The following is a 14,882-nucleotide window of genomic DNA, read 5'->3' as shown; positions in this document are numbered from 1 at the left end:
ATCATCATGTTTCTGGATTTGTGTCACCGGTTGTAGAGGAATTACTCACATCCTTTACTTAAGTAATAGTTGTAATACCATGCTGTAAAAACACTTCATTGTGAGCAAAAGTCCTACATTGAAAAATGTCCCTGTTGAGCGATACGCTTTTATGTCTGAACTACCCTTGAGGACACTGAGGTCATGTCCTCTGTATATTTTCTGGGGGGAATTTCCGTTCTGCAATTGAAATCTTGTGCATCATGGGCATTTTGTAGGCTCATATGACTCGTTTTAGATCAGTGTGAACTTTCTTCTCTAGAAATTTGGGCTTTGAAATCGCATTTAGATCTTAATGCTGGTAAGTTGCTCAAAATATTACTTTAACACAAAGAATAAAATATAAAAAGTCCAAACAATTAAAAACATGTACAGGTGGGTTGAGGGTGGAGATCCACAGTATTTCTACAATCCATGGAACTGACTGTAAATTATTGGAATATTATTAATAATTCATTAACATGTAAGCAGCATTTTATTGTTGTTGTTGGTAGAGGTGGAGCTAACTGAACTATTTTCTCTTTATAATGTTAATTTGTAAAGGATCTGTCAAATAAATGCAGGTTGAATCTGAAATAAAGTTGAGATGTATAAAGTAGAATGGAAATATTAATTAAACTTTAAATACCTTAAATTTGCCCATCCCCATGTCTATAATGCATTAATGAAGACCACTATAAACTTCCTCTAATGCATCATACACCGCATATAGCAATGTTGAATCATAGTTATATGCACTTGTAAATTTTCATAATGCTTTATAACAGTAGTTAGTAATAATGCATTATAAAGAATTTCATAAAGATTTAAGGTCACTATCATGATACCTCATAATTGCTGGCTATTCACTGAATATTTTGGGCAATGATCATATTTTCTATAAAATTTTAATAATTGTAATACACTATAACAATTTTAAAATGCATTATAAAGTGATTTTTAAGCAACTTGAAATAGTGTATCATAACTCATTATAATACACTGTAATCCTTGCCAAAAAATGTTGGTGAGTGACCAGTAAAGTATTATGATAACTGACCATTATGACATGCTTTATAATATGTTATTGCTATTGTTATAAAGTATTATGAATATTTATGAATATTTATGAGCCCTTAAAGCTATAATCAAACATTGCTATGAGCACAGTATAATGTATTAGAGAGAGTGTACAATGAATTATAAGGCATTGTCATAATTATGAAGCATCGTGATACTTGATCTTTTAAATCATTATTATATGCATTATAATGTGTTATGATTATTGTTATAAATCAGTAAGATCTGTATGATTAACTGAGATTATACATTGCTATTAGCACATAATACACAATATGCAAAATACATTAAATCATAGAAAGTGTTTAAAAATATCAGCTTTTAAATATTTTGGACACGCAAATTCTTTAGTTATTGACTGACATTTGTGGACTGAAGTGAAGTTTTCAGGTATAGTATCATCCTGTTTTGTCACTTTTTCTGCTTTGCCTCCCTGAAATGGTCACAGTATATGAAACAAAGCAAAAGCCACCCAAACAGGCTTTGTGATATTCCGTGTTGGGGATTCGTGGTGGTAAACATATCTACTAGCACTTGATTGGGGAGTGTGTATAAAGGGATTGTCCAGCCGACACCAGCTAATACAGATATAATTGACTCTCCTTCTGCATTCTGCACATGGATTTGGAGAAGTGCACGGGCTCATTGTACAACAACAAATTAAGCAGGCAGCAGTCAAAAGGAGCTGCTGAGCATTCCCCTGGATCTGGACAACAGACTACTGAACTCTGCTAAATCTGCAAACACAGCTTCTCCCTCCTTTTGGGCCCTTTCATCTCCCCGACATCTCCTCCTGCAGACCCCTGCCTCATAAAGCCAAGTCAAAAAGCAAGTGCTTTTGGCTCTTGTCTGGTGAATGTTGATCGTCTCTTAAAAAACAGCAGCGATTTCTGTTCTCTACATTCCTGATGTCGGCATCAGCTTTAATGATGCTCTAATGGCGGAGTCACTCAAAAAGTTTCTTTCAGTTGAAGGGGAATTCCTGTTCTCTTTGTTGTCTGAGCCTGACATATTTGAAATGCAGGAATGAATAGGGGGAATTACTGATGACTGGAGTTTAAAATACCAACAGTTGTCTGACTTGGTTCAGCAGGTGCTACTGCTCCACCTATGCAGAATTATTACACCAAAATCCCATTAACTGCCCCGCTGCAGTGAGCAGTGGTGTAATCTGTGCGCAGCTCTGTAGAATTAGATCTGCATCATTTGGGCCAATCCGAAGGCAAATAAAGGCGATGTGAGCCCAAGCACACACAGCTGGCCCTTAAGACTGCAGGATCCTGGGTAAACAAGTGTCCAGCATGCCTCTGCGCAGCACAGATCACCCATTTCATGAGCCACTGAACAATGACTGATACTCCACCAGACACTGGACTGAAGCAGGGCTTAGCAAAATTTTATTACATTTGGCCTGCTTCAATAGACTGCTGACCAAAAGAGGATCACAGACTTTGTCATCAGTTTTAAGATTATACTATGACATCTACGCCTCTTTAGACTCAATAATACTCCTATTGTGGCAGTTCACCCACTGACTTAACATGGAAATCTGCAGCTCACTCACATTTGTGTGATGGCTGCAGATTCATGAAGGGGAATTGTTACAACTATATCTTTAGAAGTATAACTGGAATCAGAAAATTCAAATGTTACTTTTAATTCTTTTTAACGAAATAACTGTATCAGCGTTTTTGCATGTTGGGGTCCACTGACTTCAAATCATACTCACTGTTTTATTTAGTTACTTTTTTTCATGAAAGTCAGCTTGCAGAGTCTTAAACCCTGGCTTAAGTTAGTTAATACTTCACAGTGAACATGATGTCAGCTTTTTTTTTTCACAGTCGTATTACTGACATTACATTATCAAATTACATGACACATTTCAAGAACTCTAACAAGTCCAGTTGCCTATGACAACCCTTGCTACGAATACTATGACCTGGATGACTGACAATCTTCACAGACATATAATCACATTACTGTAATCATACATTTGTAATTAATCCACTGATTGCTGCATTCCAATCAATGTTGACAAGATACACATTTTACACATATCTTCTGATTAAAATTACATGCAACATTACAGTCTTTCCATGTTTGTAATACAGTTTTATGAGGTATGCATAGACACATTCACATAAATTGTACAGACATATACAGATCATCCTACTGTGTATAGACAGAGTGTATGTGAATGTATGCATGCTTGTACACACAAACATGCATATTTATCATGCAATAAATGCATGATAAATATAAATAAAATGGTGGTTTCTTTCTAATTCAACCCTAAAATTCTATTTAGTCCTAAACTTGAAATGGAGCTTTATCTTAAATTGAATACATATTGTATATTGATTGAATGCATGTTGTACATTGAAGAGCCTTGAATATTATCTTTTTTGATGTTAGATGTATGTATTCTTGTTTTTCGTTTTATTTTTGTCCTGTCTGTGATGTTGCAAATGGAGCTGTTGAGATCATCATCATTTGTCCATCTATACCTTTTTCATTTCCACCTCTTCACCCTCTTTTTTCTTTTCTTTTCTTTTCTTTTCTTTTCTTTTCTTTTCTTTTCTTTTCTTTTCTTTTCTTTTCTCATACATTAACTTTAATTGTTGGGGTAATATAAGAAATGTGACCTTAGAGTTGTATCTGTCTTGATTTATTTTATTCATTCATTTTATTGTTTATTCCAAGTTTTCTACATTAGTTTGGACACAGATGTGCCACCTTGTGGTCATCTCAATACAATCATCAGCATAAAAGAAAACTGTTTTCCTAGAAGAGACTTGGTCTATTTTTCTTATGGCTTGTTCACATGCAACCATTTCAAAGAAAATCATAAAGTCACAGGAAGTTTTAGAAATTGTGAGGAAATGAACTGATGTGAGTGAGGAAATTATTTGCAGAGCACAGTCAAAACAAGCATTAGACATCCTGTAAAACAGACATAAACACCAGTTCCATCACGTTTACATTTTATCAGACAGACACACTTCATTTAAAGTACTTTTATAAATTACTTGTATAAAAACTTAGGCCTTAAATGAATATGTTGATTCACTTTGTTAAATGCTGAGAGGCATCATTTAAGTTGGTTAACTTTTACAAATGAGCCACTAGATGGCGCTCTTCTCCTTCAAACACTTTCACACACCTCGTTTCAAAGACGCACAAATCTGGAGAAGAGGAGGTGTCGTCAAATGTCAGGCAAGAGATCTGTGTGTTTGGATGGTTACACCTGCATCAAATGTATTTATACTTAAATATACACCCTGTGCTACTCACCACCACAAAAATCTCATCATTATGTGGTATTTGACATTGACGTCAGGATTTTGTTATTTTGTTGTACTCTACTTTATCTACAGTGATATTGCGGCAATGTTCCTTAAAACCTTAACTATGATTTTATGTAATAAAACTACAGGATTCATAAGAAAGTTAGATCCTGCAGCCTAAATATATTTTGATGCAGCCTAAATGCCATTAAACATAGTGATTTAAATGTACCTTCTCTAGTCTGTATTCTATTATTTTCTCTTGTGTGGTATTGTATGGTATTCTATTCCGATTTAATGTTTCCTGATTCCCAGCCTTGATATTATTATACGCTCCTCTTAGTCTCCAGGCTATAATCTGCAAGTTTTGGCACGTGCTCCGCGTAGACCGGAGAAGACTTTGCGGGAATGGCACGCGGACAGATGTGCACCCCCCCCCCCCCTCCTCCTCCCTCTCTTCCCCTTTGAGCGGCTCCCGCTCCTGGATGATTGACACAGAGCTACTCACACAGCCAATCAGAGCGCGCTCTTCCTTATTTGCATAAAGTGGCCGCATGCCATTGGCCCGGTGCGTGCTACTGCAAACCGCCTCGCGTGCCATTACAGAAGTCTTCTCCTTGGAGGCGCGAGAGGAGTCTTAAAAATAGAGTGTGTGTTTGTTTTCATGTGAATGCAAGAAAATGTTTGTTATTTAAATAAATAAATATTGTTGTTTTTCGTCGCAGTAGGCAAAATTCAGCTCTAATAACGAGAATGCAAGTTTTGGGAGAAAATAGAGATGACAGAGCAATATTATGGGTTTATTCTGGCACTCTTAACGCATTACATATAATTCACACCAAAACGATCATTGGACAATTTCTATTATTAGAAGTATGAATCCATATGCAATCAAAAAACAATTTAATCATCTTCTTTTAATGATAAGGAGACATTTCTGTAGTTATTTTCCTGTGTTTCTAATGCCGATATTTCACGTCATAGTGCAATATCAACATTTGACTCAAGTGTAACGTCATTCAACCCTGCAGTTTCAATATTCACACGCGCAATGGTGTGAATGCAATCGTTGAGTGTATTTCTTGTTTATATGTTTAGATTTTTCTGATTGTTTTATTCCCTCTTCCGCTGTTTTAGCTGTTCTGTTATTTATTGCTGTTTTATTAACGCTGCTATTTATTTATTGGTGCTGTAACAATGCAAAGTTCGACGCTGTAGAACTAAAAAAGGATCTTATCTTCAACTAAACTGCACACACTGATAAAGCAGGGTACTGCCTGCATTGTAAAAGATCTTGCCAATACTCTGCATTCTTCACACACACTTCAGGCAGTAGAACATTTTTGACGAGCATGGAGGAAAGTTGGAGGCAAACATCCAGCGCATACACTCTCCTCCCTTATCACTTCACAGCCCTGTCAGTCGGTCGGTCGGTCGGTCGGTCGGCCTGGTTGCAGCAGCAGCTCCTCTTTGTTGTTTGTCCCTGCAGGGCTGATTGAGCAGCGCGTGACTGACGGCCCGCGGGGGTGTTGTCCAATCAGCGGTCTGCCCCGCGCCCAATGGGTGAGTCCTCGCTGCTATTGGCTGAAGCGAGTGTGGGAAAGAATGCAGAGAGGGTTTCACACGAACCAGGAGCACGCGAGCCGTCTATAAGTACCGCCGCGGCGTGTGTCGGTGGCACAAGCGTACAGTCGCACACTCCGCATGGTGCAACGCACACTTCAGTAGTCCAATGACAGTTCAGTGATAAAAAAAAACAAAAAAAACAACACAACGCAGACTGAGCGGTGGGACCGTCACGCAGCTCGTATTTTATCACTGAAACATCTCCAGAGTGATTTTATTTTTCCTGTGCTTCCAAAGAGGATTTACTTCTTTACTTCTTCATTTTCACCTGGTTTGATTAACGATGCCAGCTGACACTATGGAAAAGCAAACGGCATCTCCTATCGCGGGAGCCCCTGCGAATGGATCACACACACCGGACAAACCGAAAAATGCCAGCGAGCATAGAAAAGTAAGGACTTTTATTCTCACAAGCAAATATATTGCGCATTATTCCGAGAAAGCGGTTCGTAAAACTTTATAAAAGTTTCTAATGCAGTTATAACTGGTGTGGTATGGCATGATGCAGTGTGCGAGTTGTTTTCTCTGGTTCGTGAGCAAGAAATTCATGTAGAATTGTTTATTCTTTGCAGTCATCCAAACCCATCATGGAAAAACGCCGGAGAGCAAGAATTAATGAAAGCCTCGGGCAGCTCAAGACTCTCATCCTGGACGCACTTAAAAAAGATGTAAGTAAATAAATAACACGATGCCTTTAATGCCTCTTTAATGATCGATGATTTCGTTTTAAATGTGGCTGGAATACAGACTCAACTTTTAATGTTTAATCCCACAGAGCTCCAGACACTCCAAGTTGGAGAAGGCAGACATCCTGGAGATGACAGTGAAACACTTGAGGAACCTGCAGCGCGTCCAGATGAGCGGTAAGTTGATTTAGGTCAAAAACATAAGGAAGTAACCTGGAAGACGTTCAAGTAGCCCCGAAACCACAGAATGCGTCACTAATCTCTGTCGCCTTTCTTTTCCCCCCAGCAGCGCTCTCGGCAGACGCCACCGTCCTGAGCAAATACAGAGCCGGATTCAACGAGTGCATGAACGAGGTCACTCGCTTCCTGTCCACTTCAGAGGGGGTGAACGCGGAGGTGAGGTCCAGGCTCCTCAACCACTTGTCCAGCTGCATGGGACAGATGATGTCTATGAACTACCCGCAGCAGGCCGCGTCCCAGCAGGCTCACCTGGCTCAGCCTCTCCATGTGCAGCTGCCCTCCACCCTGCCCATCAGTGGTGCTGCTGCTGCTGCTATGGGTTCTAAACTGAGCCCGGCGGAGGCCGTCTCCCCCAAGGTGTTCGGTGGCTTCCAGCTGGTGCCCGCAACAGACGGACAGTTCGCTTTTTTGATTCCTAACCCGGCCTTCGCCTCCGCCACAGCTCCCGTCATCCCCCTTTACGCAAACGCAGGAGTGCCTGTTGCGCTCAACGCCAGCCCGGTGCACGGCAGCTCAGCGCCCACTGCGGCGTCTCCAGTCCACGGCATGACCTCCTTCTCCGGGGGATCTCAAGCGGTCAGCCCGGTCGGGGTCAGCACTGGTTCGGAGAGCACCGAGCCTGTGTGGCGGCCCTGGTAGCGCAAAGGACCAGAGACTCATGTGAAACCAGTTTGCATTAAGTTTAGACATTTAACTGACTGCACACGGGGGTCAAACCTGGAACTTTTCTTCTACGGGACGAGAACTGTAACCACTTAAGACCCCCCTCTCTCTCACTAGTTGTTATCGTTTCGTTTTATGGAACATGTTTTTTTATATATAATTTATCGCAGATTCCAACATTTGGAGGTCGGTGATAAATGCTGTACATGCAGATGGAAGATTTATAGGAGATTTTTGTTATGAAGTACTTTTTATGAAAAGGTTTAGTTTTGTACAGAGTTGTTATTGATTGTTATACCAAAGCTGTGTTTTATATTCTTTGTTGTTTGTGTTGAAAAGAAAAAAAAACTGAAGTTGGGTGAAGGCCCAGTGTTTGAATAAACGAGATTTCAGAAATTCAGTCTCGTCTAAAGCCTGTTTCTATCATGTCATTATTGCTTTTTTAGACTTTATATAACATGTTTAAAAGGTCATCATGCGTGTAAAAGTTACATCTCATGCGTAAAAGTCAAGAACAGTTTGAAAATATTACTTAAATAGACCCACGCTTGCAACCTATCGATTATCTTCTTAATATGAACTCCTTTGTCGATTAATTTACTAAGTTTTGGGCACCTTGTCACCGGTTTGGCGGGAGATCTTTACATCTGTGCCGCTTCAGAATGGTCCAGGGGACAATGGGGGTGTATTTTTCTATTGCTATAAAGGTAATTAAAAGTTTGAAAGGGGTCTCATCCTGTATGCAGCGGGAGCTTTAAGAAGTCTTAAACCCTATTCATGAGCCTGGGAAATGCGCTCAGGGGTTAATGTCACTAACAGATTGCCTCAGTGAAAGAAGAATATGGAAGGATCCTCGCTTCTCTTTGTGCATCAATTGTTCAGTTCCACTCCCAGTGCGCCCACACCTCAATGAAGGAGAAAACGAGGGAAACTTGGTCAGACTTTTGTTTGATGGCGGGGAAACCTGACAAATGAACATAGAGAATCCGAAACTCGTGGTTATAGCTTTCCAAAATAACTCTCATAAACGCTGGCAAAATCATTTGAGCTGGCTTTTTATTTATACACAGTCTGTGGTCTACAGGTGCTCCTTCCGCCATATCTCCATACACTAACCTGTCTGTTTATCTCCAGCTGTAAACTTATCTTCCTCGGGTGTACTGCGCGTCGTGTCTGTGTCGGCTGGCGTGGCGCTAGCCGTGTGTCAGCCACTTGCAGTCAGCGGGCCCCTTTTCATGGGATTAGGTTACAGCCTGGTGACCGCCGGTCAAAACCCCTCAACATTCAATACTCCACCGGCGCGCCGTGGGTGCGCATGGCTGGCACAGGTCGGGAAGTGTTTCTTAGCTCTGACCACCAGCAGCACAAGAAAAAACATCCCCAGTGCTTTCTTCTGTTCAGAAGATTTTGGGTGCAAACTTTAAATTAAGTGCACATCTGAGAGCCAGCTTTACAGTAATGTTACACTTATAAATTATTTATAAATGGTTTACAGTTAGATTATTGGTTACCTTTTAAACACTATAAATCGTTAATAATAAGTTACAACACGTATAGATAAAAAGAGTAACGCTGACCTGTTGTTTGCCAAATAGTGAGCCCACAATTGTCTGTACTGTTAACCCTCAGATCTCGTTGCTTCAGTAGCATTATCCCTGTAGTTTCATCACATATTTGCAAACAAGTTATTGACATTTAGCAGATCTCAATAGTCAAAGAGTTTCATTTGGCATCAAAATAATATCAGGTTATCGGATTCACACACTAAGGCTTTGGCATCATTGTTTATCTCGATATGTACAATTTTACACTTTACAGTAAAACTCCCTTTGCCAATTAAGAATGGCAGCAAAATGCAGAATGGTTGGTGACACATAAGTACGGGAGACCAGGGGCAACTGTAACAGGACACAATTGTAACACCTTTCACCTCAGCAGAAGTTTTTAACAAAACACTGATTTTGATATATGAAAGTTGCTTTTTGGATGTACAGTGTTTTTCTTCTGCTGTCTAAAGTTTGACTGTGAATTTGAACTTACATCAATTTTATCTCTATGTTATATAGGTCTGTTGGTTGAAAATTAACATGAACAAACTATGCAGGTGATGTTGATAGCTAGCATGTGAAAATTTATCAAGGCTGTAAGATTGATTCACATGGCCAAATGAAAGCATCTTGTTTGTGGTGTTTTCTGTCAGAAAATAAACACATTTCATTAAAATTAAATGTAAAATTACTTATGCAAAATAGAAATAGACATTTGCTTTGAAAATATATGATGCCTGACAAATGGCAAATGCAAACCATATACAAAGAAACCTTTAGTAAATACTATAGCACTACCAAGGGGGCAACTGTAACTCTGAGTTTTTGCGAAAAATAATATAGTCTTGTCCTTGTTAGTGAAATTTATTGATTATTTTATTGATTAGTTCACGTTTATGTTTCTTGTATCAAAAGACGGCTAGTGTATTTCAAGCAGTCTGTGAGTTAAGATGGAAACTGTTAAAAAAAAATGTTACAGCTGCCCCTGGTCTCCCCTAAGATTAATTAGTAGTAAACCTTGCCTTAACAGGATCTTACCAAATAGTGAACCCACATCAGGTGTGAAAAATACTTGTTAATGATTAATGATTTATAATGGTTTTAAATTGTTATTAATTAGTAACAACTTAATTGCAAATCTTTTATAAACAATTTCAGTCTTACAGTAAAACGGTATCTTAATAGGGATATTGCAGAAAGTATTGTCTGTATCCCCGCCTTTTAGTTACTGCAACGTAAACATAAATAAAAAAGAAAGGGTGTGGAAGGTTTATATGAGAATCTGTCTCAATATATCTGCCCCAACTGAACAAATATTAAAAAGTAAAGTTTTTAACAAAATAAAATGTGTTTTTTTTTCTCCCTGCAACTTGGCCTAAATGACTGTTGATGGCTGATATATTGTACAACTCCAGTTATTCGCCCTCGTCTAACAGTTGGAGTGCGTTGTTAAGTCGTGTAGTTGCATTCTCACTTTCCCCCCGCAGTGTGCCAGTGCCCTGCAGATGACACCGTCAGTAAATGGCAGACTGAAACCTCCTCTGCCACCGATGCTGAAGCAGCTTCCTCCTGCTAGGAGGCATACTGAAACACCAGTTGGCAGTGTGTGTGGGTTCTGCGGTTGTTCCTCCTGCCTTCGTGTCTGAGTTAATAGTTCAGAGATGCCTTTGTGGAGCTGAGGTCGTGAGAACCGAGCGAACTAGTCTGCCTGCGGTCGGGCACTGCGCCAGTCAGTAAATCCCCGCTGGCAGGCCGGTGGGTCGTGCAGCCGCTCGGCGCTGCGGAGGTGAGGAGGCTCAACACACACACGCGTGGCCGCCAAGGAGCGAGCCTGGACCCGTGTAAACACCAGGGATCGTGGCGGGACACGGATCCAGGAATAAATACACACTCCCAAGAGAAGTTGCCTGAGTGCAGCCTATTTTTATTTGACAACATGTTGCTGCTGCGCTGTGGTCATGTTGGGAAATATGAAGAAACATAAAGAAATCCCATATTTATACTGTTTACACTGAAGAAAGCAGGTTCCCAAGCAACAGCATGAGTAAGAAAGAAAGAAAGAAAGAAAGAAAGAAATCAAAGTTATAGAAAAACTGATTTAAGAAGAGATAAACACTGTAAAATAAAGGCAATGACGCGCACTGGAAATCATGTACACATGTTGGCACAGACGTCTGCAGCCCGAAGTGCGCTGACAGAATTCCAATAATAAACCTTTATTTAGGAAATCTGGATTATCAGTCATATATAAAACGAAATCAGGCGGGAATCCCTATCTCCTCTGCTGATGAAAAGGATTCCTACAGAGGGCTGGATGTCCCTCGGGGACCTGCGCCGTCACCTCCCCTGGGAGAAGTCGCTATTGAGGGGGGTAGGGGTCGTCAGAGGAGCCACAAATTATCATTCTCATTAGCGAGTGAATGGAGGAACGCGCGCACAACGTTGCCGCCAAACTTTAAACATCAACTCTCCCTCCAAATTCACAGTTGCCTTTGTTGCAACAGACCTTGTTTAGCCACCAACACTTAATGCTTTTCATATACAGTTTCTACTTCAGCCAGCTACAGTGAGCGGTGCGTCTGTCATGCAGAACTGCAGCACTCCTAGGACATAAGAGGAGCCTCCATTTCTATCCCCTGAGTACATCAGCTCATAAAATGAACAGATAAATAGATGTATGTTGCTTTTTTTTCCCATGCAAGGCTTTTGTCGATTTTAACTGAAGTGAAATAAGGAAGTCATGTAAGAGTTAACCAAAAGTTTGGTTTTGTCGTCTCACTTGTCTTGAAGGAGGTTTATAGTTTTCTTAAATGGTTTCTTGTTGTAACTTCTGGCTGACAGATCTGAAAAAATAATCTAATAAATTTAACTTTCAAGTATTTCACTCAGTTAATAATAATTACAAAAAAAAAACTTGGAAGTCATAGTTGCCATTAAAATGTGTTTTTCTGGATGGGCCTTAAGCCTTGTTAATTTTTAAACCTGCGGACACTGTGTTATGATGTGCCCATACTGACAACTGTGTGATTTTCCTAACCAAAAATACCAATTTTTCCTCTAACATTTAGTGATAAATATGCATCTTGACTGTTTCTCAGTGAGTTGCATCAGCTGTAAAGATTTTTGACTTCTCTCCAATATAATGACATTAGATGGCACTCAGCTTGTGGTACTCAAAGCGCCAAGAAAATACATTCGAAAAACTCAATAGCAATGTCTCTTTCCATAAGTCACGACCTGGTTGCTCACAGACCTTGGTGTGAACAGTTTCATGTTGGAACTATTTTCTTTAGAGAGGTTACAGCTCAGCAGGCGTGGAAAAAGTAGGCCTACACACAATCTTTACTCAAGTAGAAGCATAGATACTTGTCTAAAAAATACTCAAAAGTGAAACAGTACAGGCTCTGAAATGTATACTCAAAGTATAAAAGTAAAAAGTAGTCCTCTGAGGGGCATTACTCCATGGTCAAGTCTCTCTCTTGTCATTTTTGTCTTTTGTCATTGTCATTTTGTCACACCTTTCTCCTTATTATGTCTGTCATGTGTGATATGTACTGATGGATAAACCAAGAAGTCATCCAATGACGCAAAACAAAAATAATCGACAATTCCCCTCAAATGCATTAAAAGTAAAGTAACAAGCCTATTTAAAAACTGTAGGAAGTAGAAAGTACAGATATTTGCATTAAAATGTAAAAAGTAAAAGTTGTAGAAAAATGAATACTCAAGGAAATTACAAATACCTGAAAACTTTACACCTTGTGCTGTCACAATAACGAGCCTCTCGTCCATTAGAAGATGCACACTTCCTTCTGCATGGTGATCTGGTTGAATGAAAATAGTTCCTAAATGAAACTGCTGACAAGGTCTGTGGATTATCTTATTATTGCTGTTCAGTTTGCTGTCCAGTTTTTCAAATGTGTTTTTTGGCACTTTGAGCACTACAAGCTGAGTGCCGTCTAGTACCATTATACTATAGAGAAGGCAGACATCTCTACAGCTGATGTCTTCAAAACTTAGCAACTCACAACAAAATCTAATCTAGTTGAAATACTCTGTTCAATCTAGATCAATAAATAGCATCACAGGGAAGGGGAAATGTATTTTTTCTTTTTGGCTGATCTGTCCCTTTAGAACCTACATTACGCCACATTTTACAGATTAGTTAAGAGAAATATATATGCTATATTAATTTATGATTATTCTCAATATTTCTCAAGCAGCTTTCCTCCGAGCACAAAGAACCTTTTTGCTTGGAGTGCTGACAGTTGTCCTCTATTTTCTGAACATATAGTAAATATGGCTGTCCTTTTGCTCCTGGGATTGTTTGAGAGCTCCACTGCTCTGACTTTCAGATGGATGACAGGCTATATTTACCCCTCAATCTGAAGACGCTGCAGCTACAAGGACAGAAGGAAATGTTCTGCATGCTTTGGCCACAGGTTATAGTGAAGAGAAGGCAGGGCTGGACAGGAATCACGCATGAAGTGTTATATGTGTCAGCCTGTGTCTGTGTGTGTGTGTGTGCTGGACACTCCTCTTTGCACCTGTTTTCTTGAGAATCAGAGAGGGTGATAGCCAGGGAGAGGCGGATAAGGATGAGGAGACAGACAGACAGGCTGACAGGGGTGGAGACACGATAAAAAGAGGGTGTTGAAACTCAGGAAAGTACAAAACGGAGTGTGTGATTCAGTGTGTGCAGGTGTTTGTTTTGAAGGGCGTTGAGACGAATGAAGAAAACAGCAATACTGGAGATTAAAGGGTTAGTTCAGGTACTTTTATCTGAGGTTGTATGAGGTACTTATTTATAGTTAATGTATTAACTGCAGTAGATGGCGGTTGGCACACCGACAGTTTGGAGAAGAAGAGAGGAGTACTTAGACGGAAGCTAAGCAATGAACTGCTGTGGTCAAGGTCTGCAACAAAAGTATTTTAGCCACTTAAAAAAAGGTCCTCCTATACAATCAGTATCAGTGTAAGTGCATGGTACATTTAGAATATTATCACTGCTTTACTTTACTGTCAGACAGCCTTTTCCGACTGGAAACCACCAGTACATATAAGCCAAATATCGCTCTCTCCAAACTAATGAAACTCCGTAAGTGAAAATAGTAATTTGCTGGTTTAGATTTTGCATCAGTCAATTAGTTAGTTAGTTTGTGTTGTTGTGTGACGTTGGTGAATTCGAACTATCCATTTAAAAGACAATAGTCACACAGTAACACAAACAAACTAACAGATCGACCAGCTACTCCCGCGTTGTGCAAGGTAAAGTGACTGATTTTGTCTATGAAGTTTGGTTGGTTTGGACAGAGCAATATTTGGCTTGTATAATGGTGGTTCCCATCAGAAAAGGGTGTCTGACAGCAAAGTAAAGCAATGAAAATATGGCGAATATAGCATACACTTAATCTGATATTGATTCTTTTTTAGGTGGCTAAAATAAGTGTTCTTGCTGACCCTGTCCACATCAGTAAAGTGCTTAAAACTGGGTGTGTGTCAATTGGCATCTACTGTCAGTAATACACTGACTAATAATTCAAACTGTCCCTTTAAATTTGCAGATTATGAACATATTTTTTAGTATCACCTTACATTTGATCCCTGACACCTTATTAACAGGTGCTCCCTTTTAATGTTTTAGCCATATTCACCCTCCTCTTCCCACCGCCCGCTCTGTTTTGGCTCCCTTTGAGTTTCCATCCTGTCTCGGTATTTATAGCAGGGGACCACTT

The 14,882-nt window shown here is 39.8% G+C and overlaps 1 protein-coding gene across 2 annotated transcripts; it reads left to right on the top strand.

The window, feature by feature from the left end:
- Window positions 1-6,046: 6,046 nt before the first annotated feature.
- On the top strand, window positions 6,047-8,000 carry hes4 (hes family bHLH transcription factor 4). 2 transcript variants are annotated; one of them, XM_084721338.1, is made up of 4 exons: window positions 6,047-6,402; window positions 6,584-6,679; window positions 6,787-6,874; window positions 6,987-8,000. In XM_084721338.1, exons 1-4 carry the CDS (start codon window positions 6,295-6,297, stop codon window positions 7,574-7,576), a joined length of 882 nt encoding a protein of 293 aa, XP_084577464.1. In that variant the 5' UTR covers window positions 6,047-6,294; the 3' UTR covers window positions 7,577-8,000. The 2 variants fall into 2 exon arrangements, with proteins under 2 accessions (XP_084577464.1, XP_084577463.1); XM_084721337.1 differs by having other exon boundaries at window positions 6,984-8,000.
- Window positions 8,001-14,882: the final 6,882 nt, after the last annotated feature.

Source organism: Lutjanus erythropterus, chromosome 6 (assembly GCF_056507025.1).
Source record: "Lutjanus erythropterus isolate fLutEry1 chromosome 6, fLutEry1.hap2, whole genome shotgun sequence".
In the NCBI taxonomy this organism is placed as follows: domain Eukaryota; kingdom Metazoa; phylum Chordata; class Actinopteri; order Lutjaniformes; family Lutjanidae; genus Lutjanus; species Lutjanus erythropterus.
This window is presented reverse-complemented; position numbering and strand designations above follow the sequence as displayed.